This window comes from Ranitomeya variabilis, chromosome 6 (genome assembly GCF_051348905.1).
Source record: "Ranitomeya variabilis isolate aRanVar5 chromosome 6, aRanVar5.hap1, whole genome shotgun sequence".
Classification (NCBI taxonomy): Eukaryota; Metazoa; Chordata; class Amphibia; order Anura; family Dendrobatidae; genus Ranitomeya; species Ranitomeya variabilis.
In genome coordinates this window covers 326,848,561-326,868,186 of record NC_135237.1, presented here as the reverse complement: position 1 = coordinate 326,868,186, position 19,626 = coordinate 326,848,561, and the positions used below count along the sequence as shown (strand labels likewise).

The 19,626-nt window shown below is 41.4% G+C and overlaps 1 protein-coding gene across 3 annotated transcripts in view; it reads right to left on the bottom strand.

The window, feature by feature from the left end:
* Positions 1 to 19,626, bottom strand: part of RIPK1 (receptor interacting serine/threonine kinase 1) — an 86,411-nt gene that overhangs the window by 9,227 nt on the left and 57,558 nt on the right. For all 3 annotated transcript variants that reach the window (XM_077269788.1, XM_077269787.1, XM_077269791.1), the window contains 2 exons: positions 8,768 to 9,394; positions 4,900 to 4,962 (listed from right to left, as the gene is read on the bottom strand). In XM_077269788.1, the coding sequence (XP_077125903.1) occupies positions 4,900 to 4,962; positions 8,768 to 9,394 (690 nt within the window). The remainder of the gene's footprint in view (positions 1 to 4,899; positions 4,963 to 8,767; positions 9,395 to 19,626) is intronic.

Genomic DNA, 19,626 nt, shown 5'->3' with positions numbered 1-19,626 from the left:
AACTAACCTGCCATTATGATTCTCCAGGTCATTACGAGTTCACAGACTCCTAACATGTCTAGGTTATTTTTTATCTAAGTGGTGGAAAAAAATGCCAAAGTTTGCAAAAAAAAAAAAAATTGTGCGATTTTCCGATACCCGTAGCGTCTCCAATTTTCGTGATCTGGGGTCAGGTGAGGGCTTATTTTTTGCGTGCCAAGCTGGCGTTTTTAATGATATCATTTTGGTGCAGATACGTTCTTTTGATCGCCCGTTATTGCATTTTAATGCAATGTCGCGGCGACCAAAAAAACGTAATTTTGGCGTTTTGATTTTTTTCTCGCTACGCCATTTAGCGGTCAGGTTAATCCTTTGTTTTTATTGATAGATCGGGTGATTCTGAACGTGGCGATACCAAATATGTGTATGTTTGATTTTTATTTAATTGTTTTATTTTGATTGGGGCGAAAGAGGGGTGATTTAAACTTTTATATATTTTTTATTTTTTTAAATATTTTTAAACACTTTTTTTTTTTTAATTTTGGCATGCTTCAATAGCCTCCATAGGAGGCTAGAAGCATGCACAACTCGATCGGCTCTGCTACATAGAGGTGAAGTACAGATCACCTCTATGTAGCAGAAATCCAGGTGTACTTTTGAACGCCGACCACAGGGTGGCGCTCAAAGCAATTGGCCATCAACAACCATAGAGGTCTCAAGGAGACCACCGGTTGTTATGGCAATGCACCGCTGACCCCCGATCATGTGACGGGGGTCAGCGGTGCGAGCACAGCCGGCCGCGCGGCCGGGAGCGCTAGTTAAATGCCGCTGTCAGACGGCGGCATTTAACTAGTTAATGGGCGCGGGCGGATCGCGATTCCGCTCGCGCTCATTGCACGCACATGTCAGCTGTACAAAACAGCTGACATGTCGCGGCTTTAACGTGGGCTCACCGCCAGAGCCCACCTTAAAGCAGGGGATCTGCCAGCTGACGTACTATTCCGTCAGCTGGCAGAAAGGGGTTAAAGTTGTGAAAAGATTTTTTTCAAACTAGCAAAGCGAATTAAAAGCAAAATACGTTATTATGACTTCATGGAAATAGTAGCAAGGGTATAAAAAATATATCTGCCGAGTTTAGAGTCTAGCTGACTCTTAATTGTAGATATAGCTGTTTACCAAAATATATGCAAGATATAGTTATATAATCAATATGGGCTTAAAATGCAGACTCTCCGCTTTAGGATACGCTCACACGTCCAGTATTTGATCAGTATTTTACATCAGTATTTGTAAGCCAAAACCACAAGGCCCTGACGAAGCCAGCTTGCGGTGGCGACACGCGTCGGGCATCTCCACAGGCTCCGCTCAACTCTTTTGGCCACATCAGTCTTTGTCTCGCCGGATCTGTATAGTGTTTCCAGCTCCTCCTAAGATCGAGGCTCTATATTTTTCTATCTTTTGCCCTCGACTTATTTTCACACCCGTATGATATTGGGAGCATTTGTTCCCCCATATGGAGAGTAGGGTCTGCACTATTAGAGTGGATCTGTTTTGCTGGTTCTTTTGGGGGCGTTTCAAACTGGTTTATATCAATGTATTATACTACATTGTCCAGTAAGGGGATGTAGGCAGCATTATACTGCTGTTTTTCTAAATGATTTTCTGTATTTTTATTTACGAATGTGCAATATTTGTCTTATGGAATAGTGTTATTCTGCATGATACATATTGGTATCTTGGTAAATATTTCTGTTATATATGTATATTATGGCCTGTTGAGGGACAGCCGCCTGGGTAGTTTATATAGTTTTAATTGTTTTTATTGGTATTTGTCTGTTGAGTATTCAATAAAACCTTTTGTATTTTGTGGTGATCCCTGTTGTGGTCTTTAGCCTTTTCTATGTAATAATTATGAACCCAGGACTCCAGCGCTGCAAGGCTGCTGTGCTAACTACTGCGCCACCGTGCTGCCCCATGCTAGTTGTGTCTTTTTTTTTTTTTTTTTTTAAATGGCAAAAAATAATTCTGAAAATTGTCATTATTTGTTTAAGCAATGTTCCAAGACATGTAACGTTTTCTTTTTTGGATACTTGGGTATTGGACTGCATGGGGGCTCATTTTTGGTGTCTTGAGTAGAGATGAGCGAATTTGATCAGGTCAGGGCTTATTGGCAAGCTATAGTGCTTACCGAATAAGCTGCAGCGGAACCCGGATACCTGGATCGCTCTGGCTGATCAGCTGTTCAGTTCCAATAGGTCCTCCATGAATGTGTTGTGACTGTCACACAGCCGCGACACATGCAGCTGCGGAGCCAAACAGCTGATCAGCCGGAGAGATCCAGGTTCCCTCTGCAGCTTATTCGGTAAGCGCTAGCTTTCTGAATAAGCCCTAATCTGATAAAATTCGCTCATCTGTAGTCTTGAGTTTAAATTTTTACTGATACCATTTTGGGCTAGATGCGATATTTTGACCACGCTATTTCATTGCAAAGTCGTGGCAGCAAAAAATTTAAATCTGGAGTTTAGATTTTTTTCTTGTTACGCTGTTAACTGATCGGATTAATTTATTTTATATTTTGAAAGATCAGACATTTTTATTTGCAGTGATAGCAAATATATGGGGGGTGATTTAAACTTGCGGTTTTTTTAGAAATTTTTTTTTACTTTATTTAATACTCCCCGTAGGAGACTTGAAGCTGCGATCGTCCGATCGCCTGTGCTATACATAGAGCAGGGCTTCAGCACTTACGTATAGCAGAAATCACGATCTCCTATGAATGCCGGCCACAAGTCAGGACTACAGACACAGGGGTTATCAGTAGACCCCAGCATGATGACCCATCGAAGCGCAACGATCACATGACAGGGATGTCGATGAGCAGTGATTGACAGCGTGATTTAATTGGCTTTCAGCTGCGGGCCAAGCACTGCTCCACACGCGGCCATTAGAGCAACATGATGACTTACTAAATCAGTCATCCTGTGAGGGGAAAGATGTGGGCTCAGCATGTGATCCGGCTTCAAAATCAGGGACATATGACATAAATATACATCATATCTCTTAAACGGATATCTTGCTGGAAAAATAAAATAGTTATGGCTCTTGGAAGAAGGGGAATACATAAATGAAAGCACAGTAAGGATATTGGATATAATATTGGCTTCTTTGGTAATGAGTTATATACAGTATAAAATATACAGTGCCTACAAGTAGTATTCAACCCCCTGCAGATTTAGCAGGTTTACACATTTGGAATTAACTTGGCATTGTGACATTTGGACTGTAGATCAGCCTGGAAGTGTGAAATGCACTGCAGCAAAAAAGAATGTTATTTCTTTGTTTATTTTTTTTTTAAATTGTGAAAAGTCTTTTCAGAGGGTCATTTATTATTCAACCCCTCAACCCACCAGAATTCTGTTTGGCTCCCCTAAAGTATTAAGAAGTAGTTCAGGCACAAAGAACAATGAGCTTCACATGTTTGGATTAATTATCTCTTTTTCCAGCCTTTTCTGACTATTTAAGACCCTCCCCAAACTTGTGAACAGCACTCATACATGGTCAACATGGGAAAGACAAAGGAGCATTCCAAGGCCATCAGAGACAAGATCGTGGAGGGTCACAAGGCTGGCAAGGGGTACAAAACCCTTTCCAAGGAGTTGGGCCTACCTGTCTCCACTGTTGGGAGCATCATCCGGAAGTGGAAGGCTTATGGAACTACTGTTAGCCTTCCACGGCCTGGACAGCCTTTGAAAGTTTCCTCCCGTGCCGAGGCCAGGCTTGTCCGAAGAGTCAAGGCTAACCCAAGGACAACAAGGAAGGAGCTCCGGGAAGATCTCATGGCAGTGGGGACATTGGTTTCAGTCAATACCATAAGTAACGTACTCCACCGCAATGGTCTCCGTTCCAGACGAGCCCGTAAGGTACCTTTACTTTCAAAGCGTCATGTCAAGGCTCGTCTACAGTTTGCTCATGATCACTTGGAGGACTCTGAGACTGACTGGTTCAAGGTTCTCTGGTCTGATGAGACCAAGATCGAGATCTTTGGTGCCAACCACACACGTGACGTTTGGAGACTGGATGGCACTGCATACGACCCCAAGAATACCATCCCTACAGTCAAGCATGGTGGTGGCAGCATCATGCTGTGGGGCTGTTTCTCAGCCAAGGGGCCTGGCCACCTGGTCCGCATCCATGGGAAGATGGATAGCACGGCCTACCTGGAGATTTTGGCCAAGAACCTCCGCTCCTCCATCAAGGATCTTAAGATGGGTCGTCATTTCATCTTCCAACAAGACAACGACCCAAAGCACACAGCCAAGAAAACCAAGGCCTGGTTCAAGAGGCAAAAAATCAAGGTGTTGCAGTGGCCTAGTCAGTCTCCTGACCTGAACCCAATTGAAAACTTGTGGAAGGAGCTCAAGATTAAAGTCCACATGAGACACCCAAAGAACCTAGATAACTTGGAGAAGATCTGCATGGAGGAGTGGGCCAAGATAACTCCAGAGACCTGTGCTGGCCTGATCAGGTCTTATAAAAGACGATTATTAGCTGTAATTGCAAACAAAGGTTATTCCACAAAATATTAAACCTAGGGGTTGAATAATAATTGACCCACACTTTTATGTTTAAAATGTATAAAAATTTAACTGAGCAACAAAACTTTTTGGTTTGTAAGATTTATGCATCTGTTAATAAATCCTGCTCTTGTTTGAAGGCTCTAACTTATTTGCATCTTATTAAACCTGCTAAATCTGCAGGGGGTTGAATACTACTTGTAGGCATTGTAAGTTGGTTCAATCAGTGTTGCACAAAGTGCACCAGTGGTGAGGTGCATGCCTCTGACCGCTCAGTCCTGTAACTCCACACATCCCCATGACATTCAGAATGGCTTAAAATAAAGTATTGACACTTGAGATTTACCTTGAGGATATGTCGGAGAATATTCAAAGTTTCCTTTGGGGAACAAACTGTTTCCCTCAGCTCCTGCAAGAACAAAGGAAAAATGTCTATCAAGTCTGGCAAAAAAGCTTAAAGGGCATGTGCATTATTTATTAAAAGAACACTAAAATATCTATTTTCTGTCGACATCTGACATGCACCCATGTGCATTGTTTGAGTTCCCATTCCCCTCGTCTATTGTTAGTCCACTCTACCCAGTCTGCCAGACCCGGTCCAGAGACACATCCTCCTGACAAGAGAAATGAGAGTGCCCAGTTGTCAATTTATTCACACATTTACAGGAGAAATAACATAGGAAGAGAACAACACAGACTTCTAAGCACTGTGAATGGGACACGCATTCCGTAGACATAGTGTAACCTGTTTTGCTCCCGTCTCTGAGCAAGTGTTATTGAGAAATAATGAGGTACCTTACGATGCGTTATGGGATAGAAGGAGCCCATCTACCGTCCTAGCGCTGCAATATGAAATGAGGGGAGTTATTGTGTACATACCAGTTTAGGCCATTTTGAGTTTTCATTGGAAAGTGGCCAACCCATTTGAATGATAGTACATAATAAAATGATCATACATTTATGTATAACACACATATTAAGATTATTCCTTTAATTGTACATTTTAGAAGCCTGCACACAATTTAAGGCATATAGATGTAAAGCCAGTAACGTGATCACTTAAAAAACAAACAAAACTAGAGCTTCTCATTTACGGTCGTTAAAAGAAACCCAACAAAACCCTTAATATAAGTGTATGTCACCTACTGGGAATCTTGCTGAAATATTATCGATATCAGTTTTACCTTATTCATTTCTGATAGTCTTCTCAGTGATGGGCTCTGTCAAATACCTCCAAGACACTACTTAACAGCTTAATGCCTACATTTTGCAAAGACAGAAAGCTGCTAATCAATAGTGGGGGTCATGAACATTGCAGCAGAGGAAATTTTTTTTTAATCAAAACTACAGCACGCAAGAGACACATTACTGGAAACAGTATACCTGTCTCTACTTTTAGCTATTTTTGATGGGGCAGCAACAATCTGGTGACATTCTCTTTAGGGCCCTGTACACATATGCATTTTAGTCTGCAATACAAATGTATATGAGTGAAAATTTAGCATTCCACAATGTTGACAGTAGGTGCCACTGGTGACTTTCTGACAGTGTGCTTTGTCTTCCTTGATAGAGTGGCACTAAAGAATAGGCTTGAATAGAAACTGAGTGCAACTGAATGTAATGGTCTGCAGTCTAATTAATCCTTTCACTCCAGAGCCTATTTTCACCTTCCTGATCAGGCCAATATTTACAATTCTGACCAGGGGTCATTTTATGAGGTAATACAGGAGCTTCTCACAAAATTATGGTACAATATCATGAAAAAGTTAAAGGGAACCTGTCACCCCCCCGGCGGTTTTAACTAAAAGAGCCACCTTGTGCAGCACTAATGCTGCATTCTGTCAAGGTGGCTCTTTTAGTTGGGGTCCCATCTAATGCTGCAATATTAGGTTTTTTAATTATCCCGCCATACCTATAGTCTGTCCGGGGGGGCATGTCTTTTCCCCCCGGACACAAACGCCTCCCAGCCACCCCTCAGCCCCTCCGTGCGCCGCTTACTGTGCGTTCAGTAACGTCCCCGGCGCCTGCGCTGTAAGTTCCCATCATGTGATGGGAGTCGAAGGGCAGCGCAAACTGCGTATGCCCGAAAAAGAAACTTACAGTGCAGGTGCCAGAGACGTTAATGAAGGCACAGGAGACAAAGAACAAAGAAACAAACCGCTTTACCAACCCTCCCCTGGGTTCAGCACTGCCTCTCAGTTTCTGCCTCTTCGTTGCTGCTCCTGGTGTCTGTAGCCAATCAGTGATTTCAGCAGCCAGTGCTAGCTACATGGCTGAGCTCAGTGATTGGTTGCGATCTGCGTGAAAACAGTACTGCAGACAACAATAGACTCTGGGAGCTGCGGTGAAGAGTCAGTACTGGACCTGGGGAAGGAGATTGAGCCAAATTATTTTTTTGTTTGCAATAAGCTGCACCTTAAACACAACTTTTTTGAAAATGGAAAACCCCTTTAACCTTTTACGTTCTTGCATGGAGGCAAAATAGTAATGAAGTACATATGAGATAACGTCTTTGCTACTGAGATCTATGTCATAAACTAGGTCACAGCAAATTTGCAGCTAAGATATAAGTTCATGTTATCCCCTCAGTGCCTTCTGCCATTAGTGGGGTAAGCTAACAAACTGCAGAGAGAGGAGGAGAATCTGATGTGCGATCCTTATCCTCTCCCTGTATAGAACTGGATTATTTTCAGGTACTTTTTAGCAGAATTTCAGTATGTTTTTTTGTTTGTAACTTTTAATTTATATGGTATCATGTATCTAATTTTCTCTGCGGGTCACGTTGAGCCAACATTATCAATTTTATGCATTTTTTTTTTTTTTAAGAAAAATTACACTATAAAGCAAAATAGCATGAAGGAGCCTGAGCATAAAAGGAGTCAAATTGCATTTTTGACAATGTGCCAGGTATCTACATCCAGAAAATATTCAGGTATGGGGGGGTTTAATATGTTTGTTTTTGCAATTTAATGTTTAATTTGTACTTATCAAGTAGGGCTTCTTAAAGAAAAACTAGCAGGTCTGCGAGAGCCAACGTTCCTGCTGGTTGGAAGGTGATGAAATACTTTTTTCATGCAATAAAATGCAAATTAATTATGTAAAAATCATACCAAAATCAACAGTGTATCAAATACTTATTTTCCCTACTGTAGCTGCAAAATTGAAGGGTAAAACAATAGAGCGGAGTGTTGTTTTGCTAAGGAAGCCGAAAATGGCTCCATAAATACGTGGCCGCAGATGTTATTAAGAATGGTGGTCTGGGCTGGATGGAAAATAAATGGAAAGTGCTCAAGAAGTCATTTGTGAATCGCTGTATATAATTGTTATGTATTTGGCTTGTGACTGCCTTTCACCAGTTCTATGCTGGTGTAGAACTGGTATCTGACTTCTATATGGTAACCTTATAGCGGTACTATTAGTAATATTTTACAATTTAGAGTAACCAAGTTGATACTAGTTACTGCTAATTGGTAATGACTGGTGTGGAGGCTGCTTTTAAAGGAAAACAATGTTGAACTTCTGCATCATACCACAAAACCAACATGTAATGATTGCATGTAGCTACAGATTGGCCCCTAGGTACCTCTGCCTATAGGCCTGACACGGCCTATAGGTATTTACTTGTACCATATATGATGACGGTCGCTTTAAAAGGAATCTGTCATCAGGTTTTTTTCTACCTAATCTTAGAGCAGCATATTGTAGATGCAGAGACCCTGATTCCAGCCATATATCACTTACTGGTCTGCTTAGTGTAAGATCACTGTTTTATCAGAGATTATTTATTTATTATGCTTACTTATATAGCACAATCATAATCCATAGCACTTTACAGATATTGTCATTATTACTAGAGGAATATTGCCAGCTGCAAGGTAGTCCAACCACGTCCCACCAATGATTGGTAGCCTTCTCCCTATGCAGTGTACAGAGTGAGCTGCCAATCATTATTGTGGATGGGGTGATAGAGAGCTCAGTACTCAGAGAACTGCTAAATCTGCATCAGATAATACAGTTTTTTATTCAAAACTGCAGCAATCAGTAAAGTAAATGATGCATCGCTGTAATCAGGGCCTCTGCCCCTACAACATGCTGCTCTGAGATGGGGAAATAAAAACATGTTGACAGATTTCTTTTAAGCTTTTCTTCTAACCTGCATAAACTGTAGATCAGAAAGCCCATGTCCACAACTAGGAAAAGAACTCAAGACTTACCCATTGCATGGCCCATAGCAGTATGGTTTAAAGAGGTTGGGTTTAAAGGCACAGCGTAGAAATTTAGTCTTTCTGATTCTGTAACTGGCAGCTTGGTAGAGTCAACTGGAACAGAAGCGGTAGATGTATACAAATTTTGACTGTTTTGTGGAGCTGAATGGGGCGTATTCCACGTCCCAGGATGAGGTACAGGGTAATATATACTTGAAGGTGGTTCGTATGAGTGATGGTAATCGACAGGTCTGCTATCTGTTTGACAAAGATTTGGACTCTGTATTACATTATTATGGGTGTAGGATGGAGCTGATGGTTCATTGTTGACGCCAAATGGCATGTTTACAGGGTAAGGATGGTAAGAACCAACTGGAGCAGAATTTCTTTCACATGCTTCATTGAACACTTTCCTGCTTCTTAAGTCACTCAAAGGAGGATTAGAAAGGTTTGTCGAATTGTCAATGCGACTTCCTGTCTGATGGTAATTCATTTCATCTTCCAGCTTTCTCTCCAAAAAACCATCAAATCTTTCTTCCTCACATTCTACTGGCTCATTACTATAAGCTCTAAAAGAATTCTCATCAACTTGTCCTTGTTGAAAACCCACAGAGCTGTGTAGAGATAGTGGTTCATCTACAGGAAGAAAGAAAATTCTTAAATACATAGCATTGTAAACTAAACACATGTATGCTTATCAAATAAGTATAAACTAAGCACATGTATGCTTATCAAATAAGTATAAACTAAGCACATACTGTATATGCTTATAAACTAAGCACATATATACTTATAAACTAAGTGCAAACTAAGCACATTTATGCTCATAAAATAAGTATAAACAGATGGTATAAACTAAGCACGTGTGCTCATAAACTAAATGCAAACTAAGCACATGTATGTTTATAAACTAAGTGCAAACTAAGCACATGTATGCTTATCAACTAAGTACAAACTAAGCACATGTGTGCTCATAAACTAAATGCAAACTAAGCACATGTAGGCTTATCAACTAAGGCTTCTTTCACATTTCCGTCGGTAGTCGGTCGTCACAAAGAGTCGGCGCGACGTACCGACGGACGTTTGGGAAATAGTGGCAGCAGATGCAGTGTTTCAACGGTCCGCTGTACGGAATGCTAAAGTCTAAAATCCTGGGGAGGAGAGAGAGATTTCCTGCCGGGCATGCGCAGTAGGAAACACAGGATGCAACGTACAGAAAAACATTCCCTTGAATGTTTTTAGCAGACGACGGTTCGCCAAAATGCACAAGATCCAGTGCACGACTGACATAACGTGTGCCCATACGTCGCTAATACAAGTCAATGGGAAAAAAACAGGAACCTGCATACAAATTTGCAGGATCCTGTTTTTTCACAAACCAACGTATTTCGACTTGTGGAGGAAGACGGAAATGTGAAAGAAGTCTAAGGCCTCTTCCACACTTCCGTCTTTTAGCTCCCGTCGAAATCTGTCGATTTTTGAAGAAACAGGATCCTGCTAATTTTTCTGCAGGATCCTTTTATTTCCCATAGACTTGTATTAGTGACGGATTGTGAAGGATAGCCATCCGTTTCATCCGTCATGCACTGGATCCATCGGTAAATAGCGGTCCGTCGTGCGGAGAAAACATTCAGAGGAACGTTTTTTCTGCACATCGAAAAATTGCTGAGCGACGGGTCCTGCGCTGTGCGTCGTTGGCTATAATGGAAGCCTATGGACATAGGATCCGTTGCTGAAAGTCAAACACAGGAATCCAGCGACGTATCCCGTTTTTTCATTCTGAGCATGCCCGGAAAGATTTTCAAGTCAGGGAGAAATCTCTCTCTCTCTCTCCAGTTTGAAGCAGAAGTCCTTGTGTGCAAGTTTGCTCAGGAACAAAAGTCTTGATTGACTCAGAATGAAATTCACGCAAGGAGGTGCCTGGATCAGAGGCGTTGTCCACAACAGGAAAAAAAAAAGGAAGTAAATCTCCAGCATGAAACTTGGATAAAAGTTCAATTTATTTAGACAAATCCATTAAAATCCTTGTTTCATAGTGGTACAGCAAATGATGGGGTACATGATACGACCAAAGCGTTTCGACCTGTAAAGGTCTTAACCCCTTTCTGACATTGGACGTACTATCCCGTCGAGGTGGGGCGGGCCCGTATGACCACCGACGGGATAGTACGTCCAGTGCGATCGGCGGCGCTCACGGGGGAGCGCGGCCGATCGCGGCCGGGTGTCAGCTGATTATCACAGCTGACATCCGGCACTATGTGCCAGGAGCAGTCACGGACCGCCCCCGGCACATTAACCCCCGGCACACCGCGATCAAACATGATTGCGGTGTGCCGGCGGTACAGGGAAGCATCGCGCAGGGAGGGGGCTCCCTGAGTACTTCCCTGAGACCCCCGGAGCAACGCGATGTGATCGCGTTGCTGTGAGGGTCTCTTACCTCCTCCTCGCTGCAGGTGCCCGGATCCAAGATGGCCGCGGCATCCGGGTCCTGCAGGGAGGGAGGTGGCTTACCGAGTGCCTGCTCAGAGCAGGCGCTTGGTAAGCCTGCAGTGCTGTAAGTCAGATCGGTGATCTGACAGAGTGCTCTGCAAACTGTCAGATCACCGATCTGTGATGTCCCCCCCAGGACAAAGTAAAAAAAAAATTTTTCCACATGTGTAAAAAAAAAAAAAAAAAAAAATCCTAAATAAAGAAAAAAAATATATATATTATTCCCATAAATATATTTCTTTATCTAAATACAAAAACAAAACAATAAAAGTACACATATTTAGTATTGCCGTGTCCATAACGACCCCACCTATAAAACTATATCACTAGTTAACCCCTTCAGTGAACACCGTAGGAAAAAAAAAAACGAGGCAAAAAACAACGCTTTATTATCATACCACCGAACAAAAAGTGGAATAACACAAAAAGACGTCAAAAAGACGGATATAAATAACCATGGTACCGCTGAAAACGTCATCTTGTCCCGCAAAAAACGAGCCGCCATACAGCGTTATCAAAGAAAAAATAAAAAAGTTATAGTCCTCAGAATAAAGCGATGCCAAAATAATTATTTATTCTATAAAATAGTTTTTATCGTATAAAAGCGCCAAAACATAAAAAATGATATAAATGAGGTATCGCTGTAATCGTACTGACCCGAAGAATAAAACTGCTTTATCAATTTTACCAAACGTGGAATGGTATAAATGCCTCCCCCAAAAGAAATTCATGAATAGCTGGTTTTTGGTCATTCTGCCTCACAAAAATCGGAATAAAAAGCGATCAAAAACTGTCACGTGTCCGAAAATGTTACCAATAAAAACGTCAACTCGTCCCGCAAAAACCAAGACCTCAGGTCTCAAAATGTGGAGACGCAAAAACTTTTTTGCTATAAAAAGCGTCTTTTAGTGTGTAACGGCTGCCAATCATAAAAATCCGCTATAAAAAATGCTATAAAAGTAAATCAAACCCCCCTTCATCACCCCCTTAGTTAGGGAAAAATAATAAAATTAAAAAAATGTATTTATTTCCATTTTCCCATTAGGGTTAGGGCTAGGGTTACGGCTAGGGTTAGGGCTAGGGTTGGCGTTAGGGTTGGGGCTAGGGTTAGAGCTAAAGTTAGGGTTAGGGTTGGGGCTAAAGTTAGGGTTAGGGTTGGGGCTAAAGTTAGGATTAGAGTTTGGATTACATTTACGGTTGGGATTAGGGTTGGGATTAGAGTTAGGGGTGTGTCGGGGTTAGGGGTGTGGTTAGGGTTACCGTTGGGATTAGGGTTAGGGGTGTGTTTGGATTAGGGTTTCAGTTAGAATTGGGGAGTTTCCACTGTTTAGGCACATCAGGGGCTCTCCAAACGCGACATGGCGTCCGATCTCAATTCCAGCCAATTCTGCATTGAAAAAGTAAAACAGTGCTCCTTCCCTTCCGAGCTTTACCGTGCGCCCAAACAGGGGTTTACCCCAACATATGGGAGGATCAGCGTACTCGGGACAAATTGGACAACAACTTCTGGGGTCCAAGTTCTCTTGTTACCCTTGGGAAAATATAAATTTGGGGGGCTAAAAATCATTTTTGTGGGAAAAAAATGATTTTTTATTTTCACGGCTCTGCGTTGTAAACACTAGTGAAACACCTGGGGGTTCAAAGTTCTCACAACACATCTAGATAAGTTCCTTGGGAGGTCTAGTTTCCAATATGGGGTCACTTGTGGGGGGTTTCTACTGTTTGGGTACATCAGGGGCTCTGCAAATGCAACGTGATGCCTGCAGACCAATCCATCTAAGTCTGCATTCCAAATGGCGCTCCTTCCCTTCCGAGCTCTGCCATGCGCCCAAACAGTGGTTCCCTCCCACATATGGGGTATCAGCATACTCAGGACAAATGGGACAACAACTTTTGGGGTCCAATTTCTCCTGTTACCCTTGGGAAAATACAAAACTGGGGGCTAAAAAATCATTTTTGTGGAAAAAAAAAAGAATTTTTATTTTCACGGCTCTGCGTTATAACCTGTAGTGAAACACTTGAGGGATCAAAGCTCTCAAAACACATCTAGATAAGTTCATTAGGGGGTCTACTTTCCAAAATGGTGTCACTTGTGGGGGGTTTCAATGTTTAGGCACATCAGGGGCTCTCCAAACGCAACATGGCGTTCCATCTCAATTCCAGTCAATTTTGCATTGAAAAGTCAAATGGTGCTCCTTCCCTTCCGAGCTCTGCCATGCGCCCAAACAGTCGTTTATCCCCACATATGGGGTATCGGCGTACTCAGGACAAATTGTACAACAACTTTTGGGGTCCATTTTCTCCTGTTACCCTTGGTAAAATAAAACAAATTGGAGCTGAAATACATTTTGTGTAAAAAAAATGTAAATGTTAATTTTTATTTAAACATTCCAAAAATTCCTGTGAAACACCTGAAGGGTTAATAAATTTCTTGAATGTGGTTTTGAGCACCTTGAGGGGTGCAGTTTTTAGAATGGTGTCACACTTGGGTATTTTCTATCATATAGACCCCTCAAAATGACTTCAAATGAGATGTGGTCCCTAAAAAAAATGGTGTTGTAAAAATGAGAAATTGCTGGTCAACTTTTAACCCTTATAACTCCCTAACAAACAAAAAAATTTTGTTCCTAAATTGTGCTGCTGTAAAGTAGACATGTGGGAAATGTTACCTGTTAAGTATTTTGTGTGACATATCTCTGTGATTTAAGGGCATAAAAATTCAAAGTTGGAAAACTGCGAAATTTTCAAAATTTTCGCCAAATTTCCGTTTTTTTTCACAAATAAACGCAAGTTATATCGAAGAAATTTTACCACTATCATGAAGTACAATATGTCACGAGAACACATTGTCAGAATCGCCAAGATCCGTAGAAGCGTTCCAGAGTTATAAACTCATAACGGGACAGTGGTCAGAATTGTAAAAATTGGCCTGGTCATTAATGTGCAAACCACCCTTGGGGGTAAAGGGGTTAATCATGGTATGGTATATGGTCAGAGCAACAAAACATATATAGAGGAAATTAAACACACAACAGATGCAGCAATTGGAATCAAGCAAAAAAAAACAAAAAAAAAAAAACAAACAAAAAAAAAACACTGGTGCACTAGCTAAAAGTCCCAACATTGGTACAAACACAATTGACATACAACGATTCATAGAAAAATGCAGTGACAGCATTAAGACACTGTATGCATAGATCCAGATCAAAAATAACAATTGAGAAATATGTATTAGCCAGGTTATGCAGAGGAGAACAAGAGAGAGAGGGAAAAAAAACCCAACCAAACATTGTTTTAATCGTATTGTAAAATCAAATCTTGCCGTTTATTCAGACCCAACGGGGTTCTAGTCTGCAGTTTAAAAATCCAGAAGGATTCACGGTTCAAGACCTTACGTCTGAAATCCCCACCTCGACTCGGTTTAAAGACTTTGTCAATGCCCACAACATTGAGGTCGAAACGCATTACCACTATGAAAACCAGGATTTTAATGGATTGTCTAAATAAATTGAACTTTTATCCAAGTTTCACGGTGGAGATTTACTTCCTTTTTTTTTTTTTCAAGTATAAATTGATGGTATAAACTAAGCACATATATTCTAATAAACCAAGTATAAACTGGCTGTGTACACTAAGCACATACATGCTAATGAACTAATAAACTAAGTACATATATACTTATAAACTAAGTATAAACTAACGGTATAAACTATGTATTTACCGCGATTTGAAAAGGTATTCGTACCCCCATGAACCTTTCCTCATTTTTTCACATTACACCCACAAACTTAAAGGGAATCTGTCTCCCTAAAATCCGCCTATAAGCTAAGGCCACCGGCATCAGGGGCTTATCTACACCATTCTGTAATGCTGTAGATAAGCCCCAGATGTAACCTGAAAGATGAGAAAAACAGGTTAGATTATACTCTGCTACGTCTCCTGCCTGCGATTATAATTATCTATGGACATTTTGCTTTTGCCTATTGTTATAGGTCTTTTTTTTAACAATCTTTCTAGTTAATATTTGCTCCTAAAATGTCTAATGTAAATAGTCATCAATAACTGTAGGCATAATTATTCACTTTTTTGGAATTCTTGTTCAGTTAGAATTTTTTATCCATGTATATTTTATTTTTTATAGATCTCATTGTGTAAATCTTTTTAATTGGTATAATCATCTGTAATATTTTTGTCTTGTTGTCTAATGTCTTACAAATGTATGTTGTTCAAATAGATTATCATGTTATGTAACCTTTTACACCTGTTTATTTCACGCCCACTTCTTAAACTAACACCAATCACTTATCCTACCGGTGTGTTCTCCAGTCTAGGGTTATTTAAGTGGAATACATGGGTCATTACGAATGTCATGATTCAGGGAGCTTAGTCTCCAGAAACGCGTTGAGATTCTTACCCATATAGTTTGGGCTGAAGTTTGTATCCTCCATGTTTAAGTTTGTGAATAAAAGAAAAAAGAAAACTTTTTTTCATGGATTCGGTGGAGCTGGACATTTTCTTCATTTATATTATACTCACCCAGGGATGGTCCCAGTTCGGTTCGGGTCCGATGGGCATCGCGGTTCGGGTCCGGCGCCTCTCATCTTCATACGATGACGTCCTCTTCTTGTCTTCCTGTCGCGGCTCCTGTGCAGGCGTACTTTATCTGCCCTGTTGAGGGCCGGGCAAAGTACTGCAGTGCGCAGGCGCCAGGCCTCTCTGACCTTTCCCGGTCTGGCGTATTGTTTGAGAACATAAAGGGATCAAACTGCATCATGAAAACCAAACAAACCTATGAGGGCTTAACAAAACAGCTGTATTTATACTGAGGTAAAAGGACAAACAGGTGGACCCCAGTGACTAATCTTACTTCTGGAAGCAATTGGTCACTGAGTATTTTATTAAGGGTTATTGGACTACAGGGAGCGGTATACAAAAGCATGTCACAATTTTCAGATTTATATTTTTAAATCATTTCCTTTATACATCACAAATATTGGCATATCACAAAATCCAAATAAAATACATTTAAGTTTAAAAAATGTGGAAAAGTTCACGGGGTAGGGATGCTTTTTCAAGGCAATATATATGCTTATATATACGAAGGCAACAACTGTGGGCACAATTAAAACACGGAAGAAACACAAGATGACTGTCAATCGTCCTCGATCCGGGGCTCAATGCAAGATCTAGTCTCGTGAGGTAAGGAAGATTCTACGAAAGGCAATGACCTGAAGAGAGCTGGGACCAGAGTCTCAAACATTACCGTAATATACTACACTGTCATGGATTAAAGTCCTGCAGGACACGCAAGGTCCCCCTGCGCCTGCTAGCACATGTCCAGGATCGTTTGAAGCTCGCCAATGACCATCTGGACGATCCAGAGGAGGCATGGAAGAAGGTCATGTGGTCACATGAGACCAAAAAATAACTGTTTGGTATCAACTCCAGTCGCCGTGTTTGGAGGAAGAATTATGAGTACAGCCCCAAAAATATCATCCCAACCAAAGAAGCATGGTGTAGAAAACTTCATACTTTGGTGGTGCTTTTCTGCAAAAGGGACAGGACGACTGCATCGTATTGAAGAGAGGATGGATGGGGTCATGTATTGTGAAATTTTTGCCAATAACCTCCTTCCCTCAGTAAGAGAATTGAAGATGGGTCATGGCTGGGTCTTTCAGCATGACAATGACCTTTCAAAACACACAGCCAGGGCAACTAATGAGTGGCTCCGTAAGAAGCATTTCAAGGTCTTGGAGTAGCCTAGCCAGTCTCCAGACCTGAACCCAATAGAACATACTTGGAGGGAGCTGAAACTCAGTGCTGCCCAGTGACAGCCCCGAAACCTGAAAGATCTGGAGAAGATTTGTATGTTGGCCCAAATCTCTTCTACAGTGTGTACAAACTTGGTGAAGAAATACAGGAAACATCTGACCTCCTTATTTGCAAACAAAGGTTTCCGTACCAAATATTAATTTCTATTTTTCTATAGTACCAAATACTTATTTTATGCAATAAAATGTAAATTAATTATGTAAAAATCATACAATGTGATTTTCTGGTTTTTATTTTTAGTTTCTGTTTCTCGCAGTTGAAGTGTACGTGCGATAAAAATTACAGATCTTTCCATTCTTTGTAGGTGGGAAAACTTGAAATATCGGCAGTATATCAAATACAGTACTTATTTTCCCCATTGTATGTTAACTGTGGTTTGGAAATGCAGGGCTCAAAAGAGGGGTCCATTTTGCATTGGGAGTATGCATGTTACTGGACTTTATTCAGCGTCTTTGAACTAATAATAACGTTGAAAACCTACATTTTTGCATAGACATGTTTTTGTGGGATGAGTTGACGTTTTTCCAGGTTCCATTTGGGGATACGTAATATTATATAATCACTTTTTCTATAAATTTTTGGGAGGAATTGTCTTTATTTTTTATGCTATTTACTGTGCTGTAAAACTAACCACATGACAATTCTGCAGGTCAGAAGCATTAGGCTGCCGTCACACTAGCAGTATTTGGTCAGTATTTTACATCAGTATTTGTAAGCCAAAACCAGGAGTGGAACAATTAGAGGAAAAGTATAACAGAAACATATGCACCACTTCTACATTTATCACCCACTCCTGGTTTTGGCTTACAAATACTGAGGTAAAATACTGACCAAATACTGCTAGTGTGACGGCAGCCTTATAAGCAAGGCCAGGGTTATGTAGTATTACATATATTGCTACTTTTACAAACATGCATTTGTTTTTGCATCCTCATGTTCTGAGAGCTATAACTTTATCTTTCCACTGGAAACTGTGCATGAGGGCTTTTTCTTTTGCAGGATGTATCAAAGTTTTTATTGGTATAATTAGGACAATAAAAAAATTTTTCTCAATTTTATTTTTGGAGTGGCAGAGTGAACACAAAACAGCAGTTTAAGAGTAGTTTTTACTGTTTCATGGCACTCCATGTGTGGTAAAAGTGTTATGACAATTCCTTCTTTCAGGTCAGTGCGATAACTGTGATATTACATTTAGCAAATAATTAGTTTTTACATCGCCATATTCTGATAGCTAGAATTTTGTGGTTTTTGCAGACAGACCATTTATGAGGGTTAGTTTTTTTTTTATGAAACAAATTGACTTTTTTAGTGAAACCATCTGTTTTCCAGGCAAGTCTAGAATGTTCTTCAGTCTGAGGGATGCCCTCAGGGAGCGCAGAACACATGTGGAGGCCGTTTTCACTACAAGATCTCCTGCAGGCCTAAGAGCCTGGGTTTCCTCTCTAACCTGTACATACATCATTCTAAAGTCTTTCTGACTGGAATCACCTCAGTTTTTACATTCACCTATAAGTACTTGTGCACGTGCCGTGACACACTGTGGAGTCAACCCCAAGTACAGGTCAGTAACCTCTAATTGCTGAATCTACCTCCTTCTGTAAGCTATCAAAAGTCACTGTCCAGTGCTCTTAAAGGGAACCTGTCACCCCCCCCAGACGTTTTTAACTAACTAAAAGAGCCACCTTGTGCAGCAGTAATGCTGCATTCTGACAAGGTGGCTCTTTTAGTTCTGGGTGCTGTAACTGCCGAAATAATCAGTTTTATAATTTGTCCAAAATACCTTGTCTTCAGTCAAGGAGGCAGGCGTTTCCCCCCTGCTTTAGACGCCATACAGCCGTCACTCACATCTTCTTGGCGCCGGGTGCCGCCTCCTCACCGCTGTTTTGAAATGACACGGCGCCTGCGCTCTTTTCTCCTGCCTTGAGCACGCGCAGTGAGCGCTGGCCGTCTGTCCTCTGTGCATACGTATGCCCTGCCTGTGAATCCCAGCCCCGCAGTGTCTTATGATTTATTCATACTATGGGGCTGGGATTCCTGGGCATGCGCATTGCGTGTCTAAGCCTCTCACTCTCTCCCACCGCCTGCTACAGCTTGTGCATCCTAAGGTGATCCCTCCTCCGTGCAATCGCCTGGAACCTTGCCAAATCCTCACAGCTGGTGTGTGTGTGTGTGTGTGTGTGTGTGTGTGTGTGTGTGTGTGTGTGTGTGTAGCAGGCGGTAGGAGAGGGTGAGAGGCTTAGACACGCAATGCGCATGCCCAGGAATCCCAGCCCCGTAGTATGAATAAATCATAAGACACTGCTGGGCTGGGATTCACAGGCAGGGCGTACGTACGCACAGAGGACAGACGGCCAGCGCTAACTGCGCCTGCCCAAGGCAGGAGAAAAGAGCGCAGGCGCCGCATTATTTCAAAAAAGCGGTGAGGAGCCGGCGCCAAGAAGATGTGAGTGACGGCTGTGTGGCGTCTAAAGCAGGGGGGGAAAGGCCTGCCTCCTTGACTGAAGACAAGGTATTTTGGACAAATAACAAAACTGATTATTTCGGCA